Raw genomic sequence first — 25,689 nt, 5'->3', positions numbered from 1 at the left:
TTACAGACATGACTTTCCAGAATTATTTGGATGTAGCAGGTTTTATTATGCTCCAATATGCTCCAAAAATTCTATGTGTCATAGTAGAGTACTCACATGTACGATTTTCTTCTACAAGATGTGAAGGCAGCAGAGGCCCTGCCCTCTGAGGGCCAACAGGACTACTTTCTATGTACAGGGTGGAGTTGCACTGCAGACACTGACAACACAGGGGGAGGTAAGTCTGAACACTTTCGGATAATTGACTTTGAAATGTCTCAGCGCTGGGACAGATGAAATGTTGAATGAAGCATTTTTATCAATTATAAAGTTTACTTGTGTCTACAGGAGACATCTTATTCTTTCTCAGCACAGTTAAAAATAAAGGATGAGAATGAGAAGCTGGAATTGAACTGTATTCAATCTTTTTTCTCAAACAATTTAACCATACAGCCATTGGATTCAAGGTCTGTCTTATTTGCCAATATGACCTGAGTTTTGACATCAATGTATTGCTACATTCAGAAAGCTGACTTTGCATTGTTGACTTATCTTTTCTTTTTCTATTTGTAAGAAAACCAAAAAAAAAAGTGGATTATTTTATTTGGCTTATTCTGTGGTGACCCCTCATGACCTGTCACTCTGCAAAGCTGCGTGTCTCTTCTCAAACTGAAACTACACTTCTCCTGACTTTGTTATCTCAGTGAGTCTGTTAAAGTCAGTCTGATCTGCAGCAGGATGATTATACTGTGGAGGTGATGACTGTGCCCCTGCTGTCTGTACATAGATAATTTCAGCCAGTGAATCAGCTGCATGTTGTAGCACCTCACTGACTTCTTTATTCTCGTGGTGTACTACTCGAGGGCTTTTCTCCTTTGCTATACAGTGTGTTTTAATATTGTGACTGATCGTAATTGTGCTATATAAACTGTAACTCTGTAGGTTTCATTTTGAATTATATACACAATTGTGTCACTTTCCTCTGTTTGACCCTGTTACTGTTTTTTTTCTCATTTAGGATTGTCAGCTATAATTGAATAACCTAAATATGTTCCATCTATTCCACAGTTGTTCCAAATTATTAATTTAATTAAAATAATTTGATAATTGGAAATGCATATAACACTGCACTGCAGTCACTACACACACTCAAATTCCTCAGAGATTAAAACACAATAAAGCTCGAAGGGTTGTTTCCACATGCCTTGTTTTGCACATTGTAATAAAAAATAAATAGCGGGCAGCAAAGTCAACGTTCTAATGGTTTGTTTGAGTTCTAAAGGTTTGATATTGTAAATTAAATGTGCTTTTACTCTGTAACCATGTATAACTGTGAAACACTCAACTTCAAATGTATGTGCAGATTATTCCACTGTACTTCTGCACTATAGTGACATTTATTTCTTTTAGATAAGGCTATTGAATTGAAACGGACTGAAATTTGCAAAACTATGTCTTGCAGTGAGAGATAATTATTAAGTATTTTGTCACCATCCATTTTTTTTGCCATATATATATTTTTTCAACAATTACTGCTTCTTTTTCGCACTGTCAACCACTGAAGCTTTTTAATATGAGCAGGATTAAGATGTGTTGAGAATCCTCAACCCACATTTAGACTTAAGACTGTTCACTAATAAATAGGTGAGTCAAACAGTCTTAGTGTGTAGAATTTAGTGACATCTAATGGTTAAATTGCATGTTGCAGCTGAATACCCCTCACCTCATTAAAGGTGATTAAAGGTGACACAAATGACTACTCTGTGTTTCCTCTCTTTTTACTGTAGGCATATGCAACAGCATGTTGCGTCTATACTTCACTTTCGCAGCACTGACCTGGTGTGTGGACTCAGTTGGGGGGTTCAGTAACGGGAAGGTGGGTGTAGCCTGCGGAGACATGACACCTCAGCACGGCCACGAGCCCAGACCAGAGCCTCCTCCATACATGGTCAGTGTGGACAAATCCACATTCAGTCCTGGTGAAAACATCACAGGTAATGTAAACTGTCCAACTTTCATTTGACACAATACTGCAACAGATTTCTCCTCATTTCTTTCCTCTACTTCAGTTTCTTTGCAAGTGGCTTCTTCTGACCCCACGTTCTTCAGGGGGTTCCTGATGGAGGCACGGGATGCTGGGAAATTGGACTTCCCAGCAGTAGGATTCTTCATCCTGACGGACCCTCATCAGTCCCAGCTTCTACAGTGTGGCCACACTCAGGTATACAGATGTCTTGATGATGTGAACCTTAACTCTGACATGAACCAGCTTGAACATTAGTAATCTTCTCAGATTGTAGAGTTAGCATGCAGGGCTGGATAACAAAAGAGGGCAAATGCCTCCCACTCATAGGGTCACCTTCTCGTATCTGTCTGGTAATAGTGCAAAGCAGTTATGAATGAGGCCCCTGATTTACTGCTGAAAAGATAAATTGAAATGATGAGTCAGATTCTTCTGTCTGTGTTGTATTTGAGCCCTGTGCAAAGACATGGTACTTAAATACACTATAGTTTAACCAAACTGCTTCAATCAGGTGGTCAATAGGTGCCCACCAACTTTATAGTGTTTATTCTGGCCATGCATCTATGTAAGATGCGGTGTCACAAAGTATTCAGACCACTTTACTGCACACTTTATTGTGATGCAGATTGTACTGTAAATTGATATAGTTTCCACACTGAATACTGAATATCTATTGAACCAAAAAACATATCTTTCTGTAATTATGCTGATTTATTAAACCTTTTAAACTGAACTCTCCTCTTTACCAAAAATATTCATACAATTAAACACAATAAATTGTGCAAAGGTGAACAGGTTTGGAATCAATAACTCAGTACAGATATTTCTGTATATTACTGTGAGTGAAACACGAGTGCAAAAAGGTCTCAATTAAATACACTGAATTAGAAATAATAACTAAAGTAAATTAAATGTTTCTAAATATTCAAGATGTGTGTGTGTGTGTCTGTGTGTGTGTGTATGTGGGTGTGTAAGATGTGTTTATAGCGTGATAAATATGGCCTGACCTTGTTGTTTTAGTGTTGGAATTAGTGAGAAGTGTTCTGCAACTTGTTGCTTATTTTCTATAGCAGGTGTAGTTACTATGGCATTGATGATCTATTTTCATGCTGCATAAGAACTGCAGTCAGTTCCACTCTGATACGTGTGCAGTTCAGCATAAAACCCAGAATGCTCATCTTTTCCTGGAACTAAAAAATAAGAATTAAGTAGTCAAGATCTTCAATAGATACACAGTGATACTGATTAAACTCCAACACTTCAGATAATACTTTCTATAACGGTCACTGACAAACATGAGCAAATCAGCCTCATAAATCCCATTTGACTCTCTTCTCCAGGTCTTGTCTCCATGTCTCCCTGCTGCTGCAGACCCTGCTGCTCTTCCCCTCTTATAGCACATAATTATTACTTACTGTATGTGGGCATGAGCTAAACCATGACCTAAGAAGCTAACAGTCCTGACAGGCCACCTGATGTGTTTAATAAGTGTGTTCTCTTCTCCCTGTCATTTAAAGGGATCTGGGCTGAGCCACAAGAGTAACACAAAAAAGACACAGGTCCAGGCAGTGTGGGAATCACCAGAGAAACCTCCACAAAGAGTCCAGTTTCTGTGAGTATGCATAACACTGCAGTTTGATATCCAGAGCCACCCACAAAGGGCTGTCCAACAGACAGTATTCAAATTCATTGACAGGTCTTGTTACACAGCTATGTAAAGATGGAGATGTTTCAGTATGTCAAGGTGTGTTTCATTTATTGTTGCAGTGTGACAGTGGTGCATGACTATAAGGTTTACTGGGTGAAGATGGCAGGTCCTGTGGTGTCACTGAGAGGAGTGACTGTTGCTCCATCCACAAATGCTCCTCCTCAAACCACCAGCCCCACTGCTCTGTCCACACAGGTCAGTATCTACAAAAAAATCGAAACTATAACCTCATTAATATCATGTTGACAGGTTTTCAGATATCTGTTTCAGAGATTTCTACATTAACCTATGTGAATTAAGTCGATAGTACACACAGCTTTTAGGTATGGCACGTATGGTCTAATGGCATCACATCTTTCAAGAAACCCTGTCTCTGTTTCTTTATATACGACACAACCCTCAGGGGAAGGTTTGCACCTCATCCCGAATAACTGGATCATTGCCATTCAGAACATGAATAGCTTAACTGTTATCTTCTTCCTCCTCCTCAGTTTAGTTCAGTGGGGTGTGGCCACAGCAAATCTTGCCTCAGAGACCCAGTGGGCTGTCACCCAGAGTCAGATCCCCACTGTTTCTTCTTGTCATTTACCACTGATGAAGCAGGACAGAGTGTAATGTTTGAACTCAGTGGGCCTACTGATGGTTACATGTCCTTTGCCCTGTCCCACGACAAATGGATGGTGAGTTTTATTTATGATGACATTTACTTTTTCAATCTAGAGTCACTTATAATTAAAAACCTCCCAAAGTTACAATCATTTCACTTTAAACAACCTTGGCTTCAATGTTTCTGTGCTGCCCTGAAGCTTGATAGGAAAATGATAAGACAATTGTTCACCTGCTGTGGATGTGAACACTCTCAAACATGAGGTGAAAGTCAGAATTTTAATCTTAATAATTGCTTTGGGTTAATTTACAAATATGGCTAATTTAGGATTTCTATTGACATAATGAGCACATGTTATCAATTTACATATTTGGCAATCGACTCTTAATTCAAACTCATCAGTAAAATGTTAAGAGACAATGTATTTGTTTTTATCTAGCACACACTCATAGCATGGCTAAGGTTAGGGGAAGATGATGATGATAATAATAATAATGACTCAAATCTTTGTAGAGCCGTTCTAGGGACCTAAGGACACTTTACATATTTGTAGGGTGACAGAGACAGAGACAAAGACAAATTGTATCAGATCCGGTCACATGCATTTTTTAAAAGATGAGTTTTGAGTAGTTTTTGAATGTCCCAAGGGATTTGGCATCGCAAATCTATATTGGATGATAGTTTGGTTTAATGCACAAATATTTCAGTGTCTTTAGCCAAAACCAAATTGCTTCTATAAATGAACTTGGCCTCTGGTGTGAGAGTCTTGCATTTTGTACTTCCAACATCCATAAGTGCCCAACCTGCCCAAAGTGCTTCGTTGATTCAAACCCAACATCTAAACATAATCTAGCCACCACAACATGACTGCCAAAACATATGAATCTGCAAGCTGTAAATTAATATTTACTAAATATGTCTGCCCTTGTAGGGGAATGATGACGTCTATCTGTGCGTGAATGATGGAGGCAGTGTTTCCATCAGTGCTGGATATGTCTCTGGACGAACTCACCCTGAGCTAGCAACAGAAGTATACAGTGACTGATCATCATCACCACACAGTATCAGTGGCTGAACTGTTGTAACCATCAGTTTTCAGTGCAAACCTCTCTGTTTCCAGGCGGCTCTGTGGGGGCGGGCCTGGAGGCTGGTCGACGGAGTCATCCAGTGTCGTTTCCACAGAAGTATCCACCTACATAACAGATTCAACCTAAACCAGAGCTACTTCCTGTTTCTGGCCCATGGTAGATCCCGCCAGGGTAAGACAGTGTGAAACTCAGTATTGAACAGTATTTAATAAACTAGTGCAGTGCCTGTTTGCTTGGCATGAGGTAATGCTCTGGAGCTGCTTCACAATTATCTCACAGGCCTACAATATACTGTTACATGCTCATTGTTTGTGTGCTGGACGTTGTGTGTAGAGCTTTTTATATGTCTGTGGTGCACAGTGACATTATAAAATAATAATCCTCATGATGTTATCACTAGTTCATTTCATCTAAATTGTACGAATTGTAGTTTTCTTTACCCCAGAAAGGTCCTTTATATTTAAATACTTTATATTTACATCGAGGGGACCCTCTCTACGGAGGCCGCCATGTTTTTTACATTAGTCCAGACTGAACAAACTAAACACCTTTTGAGTTTTTATGACAATTAAAGTCCACAGTTTCTTTTTCATGTTTGGAAGGAGAGGGTGAGGTGAGGGGGGTTTAGCTGCAACATGCAATTTCAACACTACATATCACAAAAGTCTACACACTGAACCTTTAAGTAACATACACGATCTTCACAGAATTAAAACTTTGTAATTTCGGCTGGTGATCCTGAAACTCAAGTGTTTTAACATAGGATGGGACTATCTTAATAAATATGACAGTTTTGTTTAAATTTACTTCTACCTTAGGCCATGAACCTCAATCTTCTCTTGCAAATAAGCCAAGTAATGTGACCTGTGTTTGTTAGCTGAAATCAGGAGTAGGGCAACAATCTAATAAAGAAAAGCCTTTTGTCTATTACAGGTTCAGCATTGACCCGCTGAAAGTTGGTAATTGCTAAGATGCTCCCAATTTCTTATGCTGAGTCGGATTCTGTTGTTTTCATGGAAACACTTTGAAGGCCGTGGTGAGGTTTTATTTCTCACCTCGGGTCGTGTGTATTTTAATCTAGTGTGTCAAACCTTCAGTAGGAATACTTTCATGACTCACATAGCTGAGAATAGCATAGTTTCCTCTTAAATTACTGCTGGAAAAAACAATGGAATCCATAAGGTAAACTTTGTGCAGAGTGCATGTTGGTAAAAGTTTGTCCTCCATAGGTTCGATCTACAAACACTATCATCAACCTCTCATCTCCACCATTCAGAAGGTGATTACTGGACTTCCGGAGGATCTAAGTGGCTCGCGCTCGCCCCTGCTCATCAAGTTCCATGGTTGGTTCCACTACAGTCTAAAATCTGAAGATTTCGGATAGACTGCTGTGTTCCTTTCATCTCAGAGTAGCACAGAGCTGGACAAACCAAAGCAACATCAAGTCATTTTGTGTGTAGTAGAATATAAGTCACAGTCACTCTGACATGTTGAATTACTAAATAGAAGACATTACCTGTCATCACCCTGTTTCCATTCACACTGTGATCGAGACGACTGTCATGATCAGACATTCTGCAGAAGTGTTGTTTTTATTAAATCTGTAACAACCTTACTGACTCTTACTCCATGTGGATATCACTGTAGCTCCAACATATGGTCACATTTGTGCACAGTCTACAGTGTACCTACAGTGTACCTACTGTGTGTGTTGGGTATATGCATAGGCTATGTAGCTAAGCTAAAATTCCAGAATAGATAATTAAAAATGAACGTGAAAATCCACCAAATTTCTATAGATCATCACCTGTGATCTGTCCTCAGGTGTGTTCATGCTGACTGCCTGGATGTGGATAGTGAGCACAGCCGTCCTCATTGCTCGCCACTACAAAGACTTTTGGCCTGACACCACAGTGCTGGGACAAAGGCTCTGGTTTCAGGTGAAGACACCAGCAAATCTGTCTTTCAAACACTCTATACATTCTGAAATATGCTCAAAATTTAATCGACAGAAACATACACATTATCTTCACAGTTATATTCTTCGTTTGCCACTGTCTGTCCTCCATGGACATGACTAAACAGTCATTTCAGTTAGAATTGAAATATCCTCTCTTAAACTCCTTTTCTCTGCAGCTCCATCGAACCATGATGGTCTTGGCTGTTGTCCTAACTAGTGCAGCCTTCACTCTGCCTTTCATATACAGGAGGGGGTGGAGTAAGGTAAGTGTAACTGTGTGTGTGTGTGTGTGTGTGTGTGCATGCTTGGGTGTGTGTGTGTGTGTGTGTGTGTGTGTGTGTGTGTGTGTGTGTGTGACCATACCCCCTTCATTCTTGTCCATCTGTCCCTCCATCTGTTTAAGTGGCTCTTAGCATTTCAAAATCTTTTGCTGTCTATCTTTGTGTCAATCTCACCACACTTTTCTATACAACAAGTCAATGTGTTGTCAAGTGTTTGTTCTTGTGTTGGTCGAAGTCAGTCTATATATATCTATATATATAAAGATAGATATATATACAAATAAAAACCTTATGATGAGCAAACAAATTAATTGCACTGCATGTAAACATGCCAGACTCACAGGCTCCAGTATTTAACACTGCATTAGTTTTCTGAGCATCAGTTGGCACATTGGGTTGTCAGTTAATGTAAAAGGTAAAGGCAATTACTATTAGAAAACAATTAATATAGAAAACAAAGTCTGAAATATATACATAGCTCTTGCAGTGTCAGAACCTCTTCATTCTGGTGTGGTCTGAAAGAGGCTTTCAGACCAGAACACATTGGAAGATGAAGCAATATTCAGCTCTGATTATCTCACATTACCAGTACACTGAAACACAAGTGTTTCACAGGCAATGTGCTTTCACACATTATTTTCCATTCACATGAATGGCAGCCTAACGCTCTCCTCTGTTCGAGTTGGTATGTGTGAAATTAGACTAATACATGTTTTTTTCAGCTGTGGAGTGAGTCACCTTCACAGAACATTTTGCAAATATTCTTTTCTATTTCAGAAAAACTGCTAAGACATACCTTAACAATGTATATACTAAATTCTCCAGGTAGTATACTGCCCTGTGAGGTTGTTTTAATTCATATTGGTCTTTTAAACTAAAGGCTAACATATTCACTTGAAAACCAATAAGTCATCTGAGTGGAATATGTTGGCATGCAAAGCTTTGCCAAAAGCTTTAAAAATAAAGTAGAAGCTGATGGGAATGGGATCAACAGTAATGGTCAGTGTTGGACATATTAGCATTTTAATCTGACGTATACACTAGATGAAAAGTTAAGGTGTTAAATGTGAGAACAAATTCTATGGCTTTGTCTAATAAATCATTTTTATTTCTTAGTCTGTGATAGTATTGTGGGAAGTGTTTTTAAATGATGCCATCTATGTATGATCATCACTGATATAATTATAATATGTCATAATTATCTTTGATAAGTTAGTCACAAGTCTTTTCTTCAGTAAAAGTCCCTTGAGGAAGTAAATTAGCTTCTTCTGCCATGATTGAACTTGTGGCCAACACTGTGAGCTGCACTGTGGTGTGTATGTCTGTGAATGACTCAGCTGTATAAATCACATGCTGTTCTGTGGTGTAAATGACACAGTGTGGAATCCATCCAAGCATTTGTTCAACCTGACTCACCACAGAGGCTGCAGCTTTCAGCACAGACACCAACACAATATATATTTTATAATTATGTAATAAATATGATATTTTCTCTCCTCCTGTAGGATGAGTACACACATTTGACGGCAACTACACTTTATGTGCGGTAAAACATAAAAGGTTGATTCAAATTTTTATCAAACCACCTGCTCAACAAACACAGTAAATGAGACATGTTTTACATAAACACAGTGCACTGGTTAAGGTAATAGTGAATTGTCACGTTGTCTCCAGTTTGCATGATGGATGCTGATTTTAGTTTGAATCTGGAGCACCCCCCCACACCACCACCACCACCAGTGGTACTTGCAGCAGCAGAAAGGGAGAGGTACTCACTTACGTCTCATGTCGCTATCCTACAAACAATATTTAGGTTTCATGTCAGATTCTCCAAATCATGTTTTATAAACTAAATATGATTTTATGGAGCGTCATGAGGAAGCACATGATAATTAACATAATGGCCTATTTAAGATATAAATTCACATTATATCTGTTGATATCAATCAGCATGAAATAATGGGTAATTGGCTAAAGTGGGACACATGGAGGGAAACTTTTAACATTAGAAAAAAGGGAAATTCAGCGCTGACAATAAAAGTTCAGGAAATGAGAATGAAATGCTTTATTTTCTAATAGATAGTAATAGAGAAGACAGGAGCTGGAAGTACAAGACTAAAACTTAATTGATTTGTATTTGCTTTGGCTATACTATTCTTCATAACCATTGGTATATTGTACCTCCAAAACATGTCACAGAAGATGTTGCCTCTCATTTAAATTGTAACCTTTAGGGTTTAGCTGTTCACCACCCTCAGGGACCCGAGGACCTATATCCAAAATCTTATAATACTACATCAAACCACATTAGAAAAATATCTTTTATTCTTTTATAGAGTCTCACTAAAGTCCAAAACATCCCCTTTAGCTGGTAATAAATACCATTACAGGATACATTAAGGATTTAGATGACACCCACCCCTGGAACATAAAGATGTTGATATTTTCAGCTCTTTGACGTCGATGCTGTATATTCATCATTCTCCTGTTTTTTGCAGTGGCCTCTAGGTGTCTATCTTTCCCCATCACAGGCCGTCGAAACATAATGTCTGAAGGTCCACCAGTAAATAAAAAACTAAATTATTTGAAAAGATACTGATGGAAGATATTGTTGTTCTATCCTCACTCATGTCAGTGCTTCCACTGTTCTGTTTTTACACAAACAGATTATATACAGATAAAGTGTGTAGTTATTTTCCTCTGTAGCTTTTAGTGTCAGTGTGGGAGGGATCCTCTTGGAAACTTGTCCCTATCACTGGATCCAGTGGCTGTTGTCCCGGTCTAATCACATCCAGTCTGAAAAAAGAACAAATAAGATGCAAACTGGCTCATCTATACAGTAAAATGTAGTTTTAATTTTAATTTTTAAAAATAATTCTGCTTGTATCCTCTCATGATACACAACTTCCAAGCTGTATCTTAGAATATTGTTATTCTTACCGATTATGTTCATATATGCTTAGTGAAGGATTCCAGGACATTTATGGCACTAACTTATAAAATCTCAATATTTATTAAATGTAATACAATATAATTTACATGCATAGATCATATCAGAATCACCATTATTAAATTGTCAGTTGCTACATTTCACTGAAATATCTTCTTTCTTAAGTTGCATGCTGTTAATGAGAAAGAGGTCTCAGAATGCTGTTATCTCAGTGAAGGCAGCATGTGCACTTATAACACATGGTTAAGGGGGAAAATGATGCCAAAAAGTTTTTTCGTGAAGAGGATGGCAATGCTTATCATGATAGTAAATGGTCTGAATTTATATAGCGCTTTTCCAGTCTGTGCTGTTTTTATAGAGAATAAAATGTGCTGCCCATAGATAAACTGTATAAATGTTTATGTAAATGGGTGAAAATGATCACAAATGATGCTGATAACACACTGAAAACTACTCATGTGGATAATCAGTGAATTTTGAGTCGAATTTGGATGTCTGGATTTGCAGACACTTGGATGACACCACACCGTGGAGGCATGTTATGTTTTTTCTGCTGTTTTACTATGTCTGAAGACAAGGTCACATCATATAATTGTATTGGATTTGACTGCGCTGTTTATCCTTGAGACTCCAGAAGTGTTTTAAGGACTCAAACACTTCACCCACCCTCCATCGGCATAGTGCTGAGTAGATAATAATTATATTTTAATTTTTCTGCAAACTATCCCTTTAAGTACAAAGTAAGTGAATGGATTTCTGTGGATTTAATTATTTAATGAATGTATTCAATCAGACTTAAACACAGACCGTAAACTAATTTATGTTACATCTTGCTATAGCTTTTTAAGTATTGATTATTATTATTATTGCAACTTAATTTTTCAACTTTGTCCCACCCTCTATCCATCTGGGTCTTCTCTTGCTTTACCAAATAAGTAAATAAAAGTTGAGACAATCAAAGGGGTTATAAGCAAAGTTAAGAGTAAGAGAAAATAAAAGTCAGCTTTCTAAAAACTGTTCATAGGACATATTCCTGCTTCATATTTGACCTATTTCATTACAGTGTTGAGCACACAATTTCCCTGTGCAGTGAGGAACTATTATCAACATTTCAGGTTGGCTCGCTGTTAGTTTGAACTCCCATTAAAGTGATCCTCCAACTGATAAACCCAGCACTTGTAACCAACCTGGCTGATGAGATTTGATTTCATTGAGATTTCATGTAATCACAACTGATAACTGCTGGTTGTCAAAAAAAAATGCGAAAAATTAAGTTCATTTAATTAAAACCAATCCAAAGAATATGACAGCAGAAATGATTTTAAATGAGTAGATCCAGTTCAAGTTTTCATTGTTATTACATACCAGCATTTCACCAGTGCACCACAGAATATCCCTGCAGCTCCTCTTCCTGTGTTTTCTCTTGTCTTCTCTCTCGTCCCAGGCTGCAGGCTCTCACCCTTCCATAGGCTGCACCGTCATGGCTCTGTCTATCATCCAGCCAATTATGGCAATTCTCAGACCAGTACCAGATTCCCCACGGTAAGAAACCAGGTTTTAATAACTCCCTCACTTGCACGTCACTGTCCTGTGAAAAGTGGCAGTAGCACTTTTAACCTCATCCATGTGAACTGAAATCATGCCAGGTCCTGTCTCTTCTCCTCTCTGGCAGGAGGATCATCTTCAGATGGCTACACTTTGGAGCAGGCACTGCTGCCCAGATACTTGCCAGTAAGAAGAAAAATTAGAAAAGATTTTATTAGTTGTTTTGAATGGCAGTTATTTCAAAATATGTAATCCCAGTGTCCCAGGCCTCCTGTTGTGAATGCAGTAGGCTACAGTAAACTGATTTTTGTCACATTCACATGGTCACAACATCTTAATCGATTGTAAACTGTTAACATGGATAAAATCACTTACTTTAAAATAAAAAATGTAAGGCAACTAATTATTTAGTTATAAAGAATTTTTTTTGTGTGAAATTGATTTGGAAAAAAATAAATTCAAAAGAAGAACGGCCTGAAAGTAGCATACAAAAAATAACAGACTGTGCTGTAATGGATAACGTACTGTGTGCCCCATGATCTACATGGTTTTTCTTTCACAAGGCCTGAGATTGAAATTCAACCACTGACTGGTCCTCTCTCCCTCGCAGCAGTGTGTGTATTCCTGGGTGCTGCACAGCAGGCACTGCTATTACCCAGTCCCTGGTCTCCTGCAGTGCTGACTGGATGGTTGCTGTGGATCATGCTGGTAGACCTGCTGCTACTAATCCACCAGTCCAGACTCAGAGGTATAGGCAAAATAGACCCGTGTTATTTATCTGGCCAGCCTCCTAGTAAAAAGTCAGCAGAATGTCCGAAGGAGTTGATGTGGGAATAAAGCAGGAGATCCTCAAGTATCAGACGCAAAAATGAATAAAACAGAAAACAAATCTCTTCACATGAATAATCGGTGCCATACACAAAGAAGACACAGATGTCAAGAGAGCTTTTGGCAATAAGGGCTTATGCTGGTGATCTCTGCAGCAGAATTAATATATTACATTCTGCTTCTACCCCCTCACCTGAATGCTCTGGAGAGTTCTGTGTTGTTATGAACAATTTGAATCGGAGAACCTCTTGCTGCGATGTGTGAAACTCAGGACATCCTCCATTAGTCATGTCTGAAAACGGCTTTAGCTTTCTCTTTTGATAGCTGTGCAATGTGGATTTGTTCATAATGCCTGGAGAAGTGGAACAGTATGGGTATTACCTGTCTCAATTAGCAGCTGCTGCTGCTGCCTGCAGCCAGAGAATCAATCAATTGTTCTGTTCCAAAGCATTATAACTGAAGCCCTGAAAGAATGTGTGTGTGTGTGTGCAACACAGGTGGGTGTATTTATGTGGGTGTAAATGAATGAGAAAGTGAAATAGCTTGGAAATGTTATCCATCTGCAGCATCTGTCTTAATGAAAGACGTAAAATGAGCTCTTTGGGCCTCATTCACCAACCATTCTTAAGATGAAATTTCTTCTTAAAACCTAGAAAAACATATCGACTGGTTGTTAGGCTTGGACTGAGTATCCGAGACAGCAGAGCAAGGGCTGTTCTTTTACTATGCAGTGATGTTCCAGTTCTTCATAGCAATGTTCTTGGTATAGCTGTATTTAAACTAACATGTATTTGTTTTAGTGTTCTCTACTTCGTCGGACTAAAAATCACATATGTATCCACAGGCAAAAGCAGCAGCGATGACAAAGAGAATATTTTGTTTGCTCAGCTTGACAGACTGCAGCATGGAGAGGTCAGATTTGCCTTCATTTATTATTTTTAAAGTGTTATATCTTCCTCTTTTTTATTGATTCTTCACTGTCACTTCTTTCAGGTTTCCAAAGTCAAGAAGATGGTGTTAGTTGTGTTCCTGATTGGAAATACTGGTTTCCTGGCTGCATTTATTAAAGCTATTGCAAGCTTATAATTGGATAAATGATCCCTATACAGGTATGAACTGTTGTGTAATTGAGTGTTATTAAGTCGTGGTTTTATTGATGTCATTGATATTTGTTGATAGATTCTCACAAAATGCCATCATACAACTTTGTTAACAATAATTAATTTCAAAAATAAATCTTTTGTCAGCTCTTCATTGCAATATCCAAAATTGTTCTTAACTTATCGAACAGTGAATCCATCATTCAAATTTAACAATTTCATTCATGCAATAATTGATAGTTTGTCATTCAAAAGAAGGAGATACTGCATCTACTTTTCTTATTATGATGCGTCAGTGATGCCATGTAACAGGCACTTGTGTGTCGTTCATCCTGACAGGCATTGAAGAACATGTTGGTATACTGTTTTATTTTATTCTTTATTTTTTAATGTAAATAAACAAATATTATTTACACTGTGATTTACTTTTGTATTTCTAAGTAGCTTATTTTTTTTAAATTTATGAAATCACTCACACGTCTGATCACACTCTCAGAAACATTTCAGATATTATCAAGAAATTAATAGAAAAATAAAACTCATCCTTATAATAAAGCATTAGATTACTCATTGTTTATGATTTTGGTGAACAGGTGAATTCTTGTGTTGGGCTACCTACCTGCAGGTCAAAAATGTACTGACGCATATATCTGTGACCAGATATTTAAAAACTAATTCTAAATGCCAAATAATTCATTTTTTCAAATCCTTTTCATCGTCACAGTTATGTTGCTCACACACAGTCCAATAAAATAAAATGATTACATTCACCAAAAATGAGACATTTCCATTTGTGTCACCATCTGCGTAAAATCTAATCTCAGCACACAAGTAAACAGCATGTTATGTAGTCGAATTATGACGGGTATTAGGGCCATGTTGAAGAAGTTTTTCCAAATAAAGTCATAATATCACCAGAATAAAAACATTTGCAAGAATATGTTTTAACAAGGAGAACGGAGCATCTTGTTAAGTTATGCTTCAGTCTTACAAATAATGCAGTACTTAAAGGTACAGTGTGTAGAATTATGTGATATCTAGTGTTGAAGTTGCATGTTGCAGCTGAACACCCCTCACCTCACCCTCTCCTTCCAAACATGAAAAAGAACCTGTGGTAGCTTCAGTTGTCATAAAAACTCAAAAGGTGTTTAGTTTGTCTAGTCTGCACTAATGTAAAAAACATGGCGGCCTCCGTATAGAGGACCCCCTCGATGTAAATATAAAGTATTTAAATATAAAGAGGTAAAGAAAACTACAATTCATACAATTTAGATGAAATGAACTTGTGAAAACATCATGAGAATTATTCTACATTAAATTTCTGCCAATAGTTCCCTTTCATCTTACACACTGGACCTTTGATATATTTTGTTTACATCAGCACCACATTATCATATCAGACCTTCAAAAAGATTGTGTGAGAAACTTTGTATTCTGAAGTAAGAACCACAAGGACTTAAAGGAAATTGCCTCTTTTGTGGAGGAGGAAATGTTTGACCAGCCTGGGTTCTGCTCATTCTTGATTCTATTGCATTTTCTTTTTCATAATGTTACAACATAAATTTTTTTTTCCTTCAACAAGGCCCTACTCCATCCTACCAAATAAAGGAAGCTAGTCAACATTCTTCTTAAACACTTTTTATTGTTGCGCTAATTTCTTCAATATTTGCATGAGGAAAACAAAATGAAAACCCCCTGCATAATAAACCTCAAAAATCCAGACAGGGGGCTTTTCACAGAATATTTAAACATCAGCAAGTACTCTTTGAGATCTGTAAGCTATACTTTAACCATGAAGCATACAAACATAACATGTAAAACAATGCTTTTTAACATCAGGTATCTGAAGTAAAGTACGAAGCTCTAATTAGATGCTTTTCAGAGTAGCTGGAAATATCAAGGCTTTGGAAATAATGATAAACATTCCTTTATTAAAATGAGCAGATACTTAAAAAACGTTTAAAAATGTCTTTTATGTCATGCTGTTCAAAATAAAGTGAAACAAGCAATAAATGTTTAAATGGCAAGTGTGTTTTTAAAGCAATAAAGTGCTTTAAAAGAGAAAAAACGGCCTAAAAATGTCCGGTTACATACAAGTTGAAAGAATTGAAGTATATTTAAGTGTTGTCTCAATCTATATGAGTAAACATTCATTTATAGAGTTTTTGTATAAAGAATAAAATACATTTATGTGTTTTATTAAGTTAAATTTCCAGAGCATTTCAGATAATCGGAGTCAACATTCGGTAAAGTCTCATTGGTTCTCGACTGAGTGCAGTGGCAGCACTGTCACAAATACCAGTGCATATTGGATTGTCCTACGTCACACAGAGTAATGTGGAGCTTGTACAGGTAGACTATTCAAATGGTCGTAAAGAGACACAGGTAGTGTGAGGAAGTGACAAAACTGAAATGCATATTTATATTTATTCTCACTAAAACATTCACTGTATTATTTGTGTGAGTAAAGGTATGGGTATGTTTTGTGTATTTTGTTCATCCAGCTCACCCTGAAATATCATTTGCAGCAAAAACATGTACCAAAATGCAATTAATTTACACTGAGCAATGTAGCTTTTGTTTTTATCAAGACATACAATAACATCAAAATATGTTTTCAAATCTGATTTACATTGATAATGTCCAGAAAGGTTAAGCAAAGATTGGACTCAACAATACAGTAGTCTAACATTTAGGCATCTTAGCAAAACATCCATCTGGCAAAAACGTTCAGTTTACTGTCAGGAAAATAATAATCATCTTTTATATAAAGATTCTTCTTCAAGTGAGTATTAATACAATAGCCACATGTCATATTATACTGAAAGAGTTTGTGGTTTCTGTAATCATTCCCTGTGAACATACTGGTCATGGGATTCAAAATCCATTTTTTGTTGTAGGCTAATCTCTAGTTTTGTGGCTAAGCTGCAGCAGATAGATACTTCTGGAGTCTGAAGTTACAGGTAGGTTTGTTATTAGTGATGTATCTAAAGTAGAGGCAGGCATTGACTGGCCATCACTGCGGACCCACCAACTAGAGACAATTCCAACCATTGGAACATTAGAAAGTTGAAGGCTACCACATCTTCTCCTGGCCAAAGCCTCAGTCATAGAGATTTGATTAAAAGTTATAGGATCAAGATGTATGTGATAATGGCATCTGTCAGCACTTGGTTTTGATTTGCTGGCTCACAGCTTTTCTGTTTCACTCCAGCACCAAACTATTCAGTGACTTGCATGTTATTGAATAGGCACATCTTTACAGGCACATTTTTCATAACCATAAGATGCAAGATCTCATAGAGAAAAGTGTTACACATAGATGCACTGTATGACAATGTGTGTGTGAACGGGTAAATGGCGCATTGAGTATAAATACAGACCATTTATCATGACAATATATAAATGTATTTTTGATAGTTATTTTCTGCTGCCTCAAGTGACCCCAAAAATCAATTAATATCATTTCATCTCAACCCAACAATAGTTATTACTCCATAGCAGACATCTAATTGCCTTGAAACTATAAAAATAACATAAATTAAGAATGGCCTCAAACCTGTACTCTGCTGTACCTGTACTAGAAAACCGACACAGAGTGGGCACAATGAAGACAGTATAATAGTCACAAGAAACCTACACTGGGTCACATTACTGAAGCCTCAGAGTTTTACAGTTTCAGCTGTACGTTATGATTTCCCCAACCAACAGCTCTTTCAATATACATATGGCCTGTGAGTACTGTTTTAAGCTTATAAAAGCCCAATAGGGAGTAACAAATCTTTTCTCTTCCAGTCAAAGTTTTTTTTAAGTTATGAACTCCTGGATCTAGTCAATAGGTAAGACAAGGAGGCATACAGTTATTGAATATTATTGCGTGATACATTATTACCTGGGTTTGTCTCTGTGGCTATATCATTTGAATTCATGCAAAGATCCGAGTATTATTCTATTTATACCACTTGCCACAATTTAAAATATTAGTATTGTTTTAATAATAATTTTGTTTAAATGGCAAGTGTGTGTTGGCACAGTTTTAGTCACTCTTTAACAAACACTACAACAACCTCTATAACAAGAAGCTGTAGCCTATACGAGCTGAAACCAGCAGCCTTCCAGGTGAGGGTTGGTTCAGATATGGTGCGGACATGCCAGAACTCTGTGGGTTTCTAAAAAGAATGTACACCCGCTGTCGAGAATCAAGTGCTATCAATGACCATGTATCAGTCCTCTTTAAACTGTCTATAATACATGATTTAGTTTCTTCCTATTTTTGCCCAAAGCATCACAAAAGCAGAGAGTTTAGGTTATGTCACAACATGAAACAAACAATTGCAATGCTGAATCTAACTTGAATGAGAACAACACTGACATTCAATGCCCTTATATGGCCAACTTTTGACTTGATCCTCTTCAGTCATTTTTTGAAAACTCCCCTGCCTCCCAGCGCAGCGCCATGGCACTCTTGCGTCTTCCTCCTGCGTAGATTTCTGGAAACTGGGGGAAAAAAACAGCTGATTATTTACCCAGTTACAAAGCTGCATGTTTTGTTCGGTATATCAAGACAGATTTATTAAAATTTGAATAATGAATACATTAGGTATATACCATCTTGATTAAGATTTTGAACAGGAAAGTGTTGGAGGATGAACTTACTCTGTGATCACAGGATAAAGCAGACCGATCCATCCTGTAAGCTGTTTTCATTGGTGATGATGGAGACGACTTGCACTTCAATGGTACATCAGCTAAAACAGTCAAATATCATCATTAGCTTAAATCTATTCACACGCAAAGGTAGAAATAGCATTCTATGATCAGTGTTTTGCTAACATACCCGACGTTTCAAATGACAAAGTGTCCATGTGATTTGACAACATTCTTTCTGCATTGAACCTGTCTTGGCCATACAAGTTGGATCTCTCTTTCTTCAGATCTTCCTCCCTCTGCTTGACTAACTTAATCTCTTCATCCACAAATGATATTGTACTTCTTGAACGCAGCTTGAAAAAAGGGTTGTTCAGGAAGGTTTTTTCCTGAGGCTGTTCACAGGCTTTGTTGAGGGAGAAGTCTGAGGCACTGCGGATAATCAGATTGGTTGTCTCTAGGATGATGAGGTTTGATCTGTTGTCCTCAGAGCGCCACTCACCAGGCCGAGGTACCACATTGTCTTTGCCGTATCTGGGGCTGGGGGTAAAATCATTGCTGGGGTCAAGTATGATAACATTATTTGCAGATACTTCATGTTTCAGTGGTTCCTTAGTGGGTGAAGAGGTGATGATGAAGGATGGTGTAAGTGGAGTGCTAATGGATCTGGGCAAACTTCGTGATGGAGCACAATCAGTTGATTTGCCCATCCTGGAGAGACCCCTTTCTCTCCTGAAGTTTTCCTCCCTCTCCATTGATATACGAATCTCCCTTTCAATTGGTGTTTCTGGGTCATCGTAAGGAGACCTGTAACTGGAATCATCCAGGCCAGAGTCCTCTGAGCAGGGGCTGAATTGGGTGTGAGGATAATCCCCAACCAGATTCAAGCTCTCAAGATCATGTGTTTTCTTCTGAGTTCTTTCAATGTTGCGAACTGGAGTGTACATGAAGCTGTGGCTGCCATGGAAACTGGGCTGCTTGGCTGTAGGTAAAACAATCTTGTTTTTGGTGTGCTCTTCCATTTCCCGCCACTGTTTACGTGCCAGTTGGAAGTCCACATGCTCTGTGCTAACATTCTCACTCTTGGTCTCCTGTATCACACAGAAGTCTTTTGGTAGCTTCTTGTTTTGATCAGCATTGATGTGCTCTTGGTGGGCAGTGTGGTTGTGATTAGCATCTCTGCCATTTTCACTCTCGTCTTCAGAGATTTTGGACAGACCTTGTGTGCCTAAGGGGTTATATTTAACCTCTTGTGTAGGAGCAGGAAATGGAATTATATCTTCAGGTTGCTCAAGAACTTCTTCCACTTGTGGAACCTCACAACAGGCCTCTTCAATGTTGTCTTCTTCTTCAAAGTCCGTCACATCAACTTTTTGCACAAAGAGCTCCTGGGCACTCAGCTGAAGACTGTCCAAATATGAGTCATCATCTTCTTTATTTATGGAAGAGGAGAATATTGATCTCCATTTTTCATCTGTCTCACTATCAGAGGAAGCAGCTGCAATTTCAACTCTCAAGCATTCATCCATTTCATCAGGGTCAAGGTCATGGCAGGATTCATTGGACATATCTGACATTGCCTCTTCTCTAATGCAGTGCTCCAATATTGACTCCTCTGTAATGGGTGGATCTAAAAGGATGTCATGGGCCACTGGGTCTTCTTCAGTGTTCACTGGCAGATTTTTATAGCCATAATGTTTTTGTTTAAACTCATTATCATTAGCCTCAGCCTCTGGCTCAGTGTATAACTCTAGCTCAGGGTCTTGCTCTGGATTGGGGTATGATTCTAGGTCACAATCTAGCTCAGGCTCAGGGTATTGCCCCACTTCAAGGTTGTCCTCATGCTCAGGGTATTGCACCACTTCAAGGTTGTCCTCATGCTCAGGGTATTGCCCCATGTCAAGGTTGGTGTCAGGCTCAGGGTATTGCCCCATGTCAAGGTCGGTGTCAGGCTCAGGGTATTGCCCCACGTCAAGGTCGGTGTCAGGCTCAGTGTATTGCACCACGTCAAGATCGGTGTCAGGCTCAGGGTATTGCCCCACATCAAGGTCGGTGTCAGGCTCAGGGTAATGCTCCATGTCAAGGTTGGTGTCAGGCTCAGGGTAATGCTCCACATCGAGGTTGTTCTCATGCTCAGGGTATTGCTCAGGTTCAGGGTCTAGCTCTTTCTCATGGTATTGCTCTGGTTTGGGGTCTGGCTCTGGACACTGCTGCAACTCAGGGACCTGTTCTTGCTCAGGGTCTTGTTCTGGTGTGTCCTGTCTCTTACGATGGGCCTCATTCTCATAAACACTGTCAGCACTGGAGGGTGTGTCAGACACAGATGAAGTGATTGACTCATTTCTGTTCAGTTCTTCATGCCCTGATTCTGATATCGAAACTTCATTTTGATCTAGACAAGGCATTTCGGTGTAAATGTTGGTCTCAGAGTAGTCGGATTTGTCAGCGTCGATTCCTCCAGTTTGTAGGTCAGTTAATAATGTGCCAAGTATTGCCTTTTCCCCTGGGGAATCTGATGAGTTGCTCCCTAAACAAACTTCTTCTTCTGTACTGAAATCTTTTCCCTGTTCAGGTGAATCAGCCACAGCGACCTCCATTTCACAGTCGATTGGCAGCTCTGATTGTTCAGTGGTTTCCATGGTGACAGAGGAGGAGGTGCAATTCTTAGTTGTGCTGCAACCTTCGTTTAGTTCTTTTCCATCTGCCTCTCTATCCATCAAGGTAGCTTTCTGAAAGAGAAAGAAAATAAAAAAAGAAAGTGACATTAATTTTCTGAGTGGGAGCAAGCAAATGGTTTCTGTATCATTGCCAAATCTTGGGCACCTCTGTGCATATTAATCAATGGTGGTGTTTTCATTATATTCCTACTTAGCCCTGGTATTATTTGCAATACCCTTAACCCTGTCTTTCTTCTGTGTCTCTGTATTTATGTCTTTTATCTGATGAGAAATCAGGTCTTTATACTTGCCTGTGTCAGAATCAGCGCTATACCAATGAAATTGAATTGAATTAAAAGTATCATGTGAAGAGTTATCTGGATTATTATAACTCTTCTTTCAATGTTTAGCTCTATGCAATGCAACAAATTATAGAATTCTGTCCATAATCACCTTGATTATATTTCCATTAATATAGAATACAGTGAATGCAATAATACTTTTGTGGTTTGTATGAATTGTCAGAGAGAAGGTACTGTTTGTTGCAGTGTTTTTGTAACCACAGAACTCATTAGAGTGGTCATCATCTTTATTGTCATCATTAACACCACAGACAGTAATGGTTTACTAACAGTCCGGGGTGTTATTGTGACTTTACAGCCAATGTGATTGTAGCAGATTCTGTAGAACAATTCCTGAAGTGCAATAAGCACACTTAAGTTGTCCAAGGATGGCACTTGAATGTTCTGTGCAAGGCGTCGAAACATTTTCAGACAAATCTGCGGAGGGATGGGTTGTGATGGCGACAGTAGTGCGTGTGTGATTGGTGTTTCTATGTTGTTCGTACTTGCTGTTTTTTGTGCTGAGTGAATGTGTCCGTAAGTAGGTTATGTGTAGAAAGAGACAAAGAACGCACATTAAAATCAGCTGAATCAGATGGCATTATACAGTATCTGTTCTTATGTAAGACTGCAGGTCTGCCTCCCACACACTGGTAAAGGGTCCCTGCAAGATGATTAGCTGAGCCCCACATTTTCTGTTTTCACACACACACACACAAACACACACCTACCCACACACTCGCATGCACACGCACAGCCATTATTGAAAACATTAATTTAAGATACACTTAAATGTTCCTTCCTTCTAAAACTGGTGCAAATGATGTGCGTCCTTGCATCATCTCAGTAGGAAGAGGGGGAGAGAAAAAGAAACACACATTGCTCTCTGCTACAGAGTCTTTTTTGGATAATGCCATTCTTGATGCCAATTTTATCTATTGCCTTTTGGGAGTATTTACAGTATAGTGAATTAATTCACATTTGGTACTTTGGTGAGTATTTGAGGCAACAGGATGATGCAGGTGGGATTGAGTCAAAATAAATCACAGCATTAGATTTAGCGTGTGTATTTAAGCTTCTAGTACATAGAGCTCTTGGACAGTGTCCTCACTGTATGGTACTGCTTATTTTATTGTTATAAGGAGGTGTTGTAAGTATGGAAGTCAAAATAGAAGACCATTAACAGTGGACTGGTTGATTATTTGTGTCGGCTGAGCAGTGAAAATAAAATATTCTCAGAAGAATCAGTTGTGAAGCAGGAAATTATTCCCCATCATTTGATGTGGTATTACCAATGATGTCTTGAAAAAGCCACAAAAAGTCTGAAAATGATGACATGCATTGTTTACAAATACATTTCTTGAGGTTTCTTTGCAACACAATCTATGTCTTTTTTATGTTACCTATTTAAATAACACCATGACAATGCCATTATGAAATGGTATAATTACAATTGAGACATTCATATTAATGTGCAGCAGATCATGTATGCACTTTTAAGATGGAGTAGTTACTATGAGCAGATTTTGCATTGCAACATTTAATATTTAACCTTATAATCAGCAAAGAATACTTACCCATGTTTTCTTAAACACATAATTAGTTAACAAGTCTTCCAATTATGTTACATATTGTTACCTGTGAATTCAGTAGACAGATTCTGTCTGGGTGACCATGACTGTGAAATTCTTGAGTAAATACTAGTATTACTGAGAATTGGTATTCGTGCTGCTGTTGCATACATTGACAGGCAGAAGGCTTTATTTGAATCCACATCACACTGCAGCTGAGGTCATGTGTTGCTGTGTGTCACGCCAGCAGCTCAACAGGGCCTGTGGGCTCTTTTCACTTCAAAGCTCAAAGTATTTAACAGGATACTCACGGCTGCTGACTCCAAACATCAAATTGTGCCAGTGCTGGTCCACTCTCCCCCAACTTTCTAATCCTTTTGCCTTTCAACAGTTCTCTCTTTAGAACAAATGCAGTAGGCACATTACTGTGCTCTAGCACAACTAGAGACAGACCTCAGTGTTTGCACTAAATGTTATGATGATGCTCAAATTGCTCAACGCTCAATGTGATCATCTTAGTGTGTGAATCAGCAGGTTGCCAGGAAATGAAACAGTGTAGAATGTGCTGTTTCATGATTGATTTGGCAGCCTTACAGCCGCACCACGGCCTGCAACACCCATTGTTTAAGCTATTTTTCACTACTAATAATGACAACATAGATTCACTTTATATTCCCATCTATATTTCTGTCATATCCAATTGGTAAGAAACCAATACTATTACCACAAGATGTGAAATGTGTATATTGTTTGTAAATAGTATAGTGTTGTCCTCAATATGGACCTGTATGAACAAACCACTCCACTATTAACAATGAAGCTCAATACCACCATTCTATTCGGCACTAAACTTACAATTGTAAAGAAATATACCACATGATCATGGAGAGGTGACTGTGGGAAACTATCCACTCAATCAACTGCCCTAAACTTCGTTTAAATTCACACACAAAGGTACATTTAAATTGTCATCAGCGTAAAAAGAGAATTAAACTATGCAGAACCAACTTCTTTTACAATTCAGTAAACAAACTAGCTGTGTGAAGTCATTTAGATTAATTAAAGGTCCGGTGAGTAAGATTTAGGTGAAAGGGATCTATTGGCAGAAATTGAATGTAGAATAATCCTCATGATGTTTTCACTAGTTCGTTTCATCTAAATTGTATGAATTGTAGTTTTCTTTACCCCAGAAAAGGCCCTTTATATTTAAATACTCTATATTTGCATCGATGGGACCCTCTCTAAAGAGGCTGCCATGTTTTTTACAGTAGCCCAGACTGAACAAACTAAACACCTTCTTTTCTTTTTCATGTTTGGAAGGAGAGGGTGAGGTGAGGGTTGTTCAGCTGCAACATGCAACTTCAACACTAGGTATCACAAAATTCTACACACTGTACTTTTAATAAAATAATATATTTAGAAAATAATAATATAGCCAATAATGTGTCACCACTGTCAACATTGCAGGGCTGTATACATGACTGTGAAAATGTGGTATACAGGTGAAACACATTGTTATTTGCTACACTGATAACCAGTGTGTGGAAGAGTAGTAATGACAGTTGTAGTAATGAGCTGAAAGACATTGCAGGTTTTTTTCTTTTTTTAAGTGAAAACATTTGGATGCTAATGTCTGTCATTTACTGGCCTTGATACTTTACATCCCAGCACTTCCACATCTATTCAGCCTGGCTTGATTTGTAGCAACAACAATGAACATCCATTTAAAACAAAAAAAAAAACAATCCCATAAGATGTTTGTGCAAGCAGCATTTTACAATCTATGATTTTATTGTTGTTGTTAAAACAACATACCTTCAAGTGGATTTTGTAATTAAAACAAAACACAAGAGGAAGTCAGGGTATGTTGTTCAAGCCACTAATTCTATCTAAGGAGGATATTGGGGTGAAAGTGGGAGTCAAATGTCTTGGGGATATATGATGAAACATCATATTTTGTCTCCACAAATGTGTTGATGAGAAAATCACTTTTTATTCTGTAAACTTTCCTCCAGCTGCTGTTTATGAAAGCTCTTGAGTAAATGATAATTCATTCATAGTAAATTAGTAACTGTGTGTTTTTTATTTAGATGGTCAGGTCATGCAAATTTTCTTCTCTCTCTTCATCCACAACTGATCAACAGCACTCCCTTGTTTGTCAGTGGAAGTTTTTAATAACGCTCACACACATACAATCACACGCCTACAAGGACACATGTATGCGACAGACTAAGTGCCATGGTAACCATCAACAGGCCTGACACTTGGTGCACTGCTCAGCTGAGGCCTCGTTCACCTCCCCCTCACCACCTCGTCAGCAGACTGTTAAATATGATGTGAAAGTGCTGCGTTAAAGTCACACATGAAAAATGGTAAATACAAATTCCCTCCCCAAAAAAACATA

General features: G+C 38.2%; 2 protein-coding genes across 5 annotated transcripts in view; one reads left to right on the top strand and one right to left on the bottom strand.

Moving 5' to 3' along the window:
- Positions 1 to 50: 50 nt before the first annotated feature.
- frrs1b (ferric-chelate reductase 1b) lies at positions 51 to 14,490 on the top strand. Of its 3 annotated transcripts, none has more exons than XM_069512008.1 (16): positions 51 to 217; positions 1,767 to 1,973; positions 2,049 to 2,200; positions 3,520 to 3,614; positions 3,770 to 3,905; positions 4,202 to 4,390; positions 5,249 to 5,347; positions 5,438 to 5,576; positions 6,635 to 6,748; positions 7,230 to 7,345; positions 7,542 to 7,628; positions 12,041 to 12,138; positions 12,269 to 12,327; positions 12,755 to 12,889; positions 13,814 to 13,881; positions 13,963 to 14,490. In XM_069512008.1, exons 1-16 carry the CDS (start codon positions 97 to 99, stop codon positions 14,053 to 14,055), a joined length of 1,908 nt encoding a protein of 635 aa, XP_069368109.1. In that variant the 5' UTR covers positions 51 to 96; the 3' UTR covers positions 14,056 to 14,490. The 3 variants fall into 3 exon arrangements, with proteins under 3 accessions (XP_069368109.1, XP_019962447.2, XP_019962446.2); XM_020106887.2 differs by having other exon boundaries at positions 53 to 217; positions 12,752 to 12,889; XM_020106888.2 differs by lacking the exon at positions 12,755 to 12,889.
- A 1,201-nt stretch (positions 14,491 to 15,691) lies between these two features.
- palmdb (palmdelphin b) overlaps positions 15,692 to 25,689 on the bottom strand; it is a 42,761-nt gene continuing 32,763 nt past the window's right edge. For both annotated transcript variants that reach the window (XM_069512006.1, XM_069512007.1), the window contains 3 exons: positions 18,907 to 21,445; positions 18,726 to 18,817; positions 15,692 to 18,566 (listed from right to left, as the gene is read on the bottom strand). In XM_069512006.1, the coding sequence (XP_069368107.1) occupies positions 18,483 to 18,566; positions 18,726 to 18,817; positions 18,907 to 21,445 (2,715 nt within the window). In that variant the 3' untranslated portion in view covers positions 15,692 to 18,482. The remainder of the gene's footprint in view (positions 18,567 to 18,725; positions 18,818 to 18,906; positions 21,446 to 25,689) is intronic.

The sequence above is a fragment of the Paralichthys olivaceus genome, chromosome 17 (genome assembly GCF_024713975.1).
Source record: "Paralichthys olivaceus isolate ysfri-2021 chromosome 17, ASM2471397v2, whole genome shotgun sequence".
NCBI classification, from domain to species: Eukaryota; Metazoa; Chordata; class Actinopteri; order Pleuronectiformes; family Paralichthyidae; genus Paralichthys; species Paralichthys olivaceus.
The sequence above is the reverse complement of the archived record's forward strand: the minus strand, read 5'-3'. Positions and strand labels throughout refer to the sequence as shown.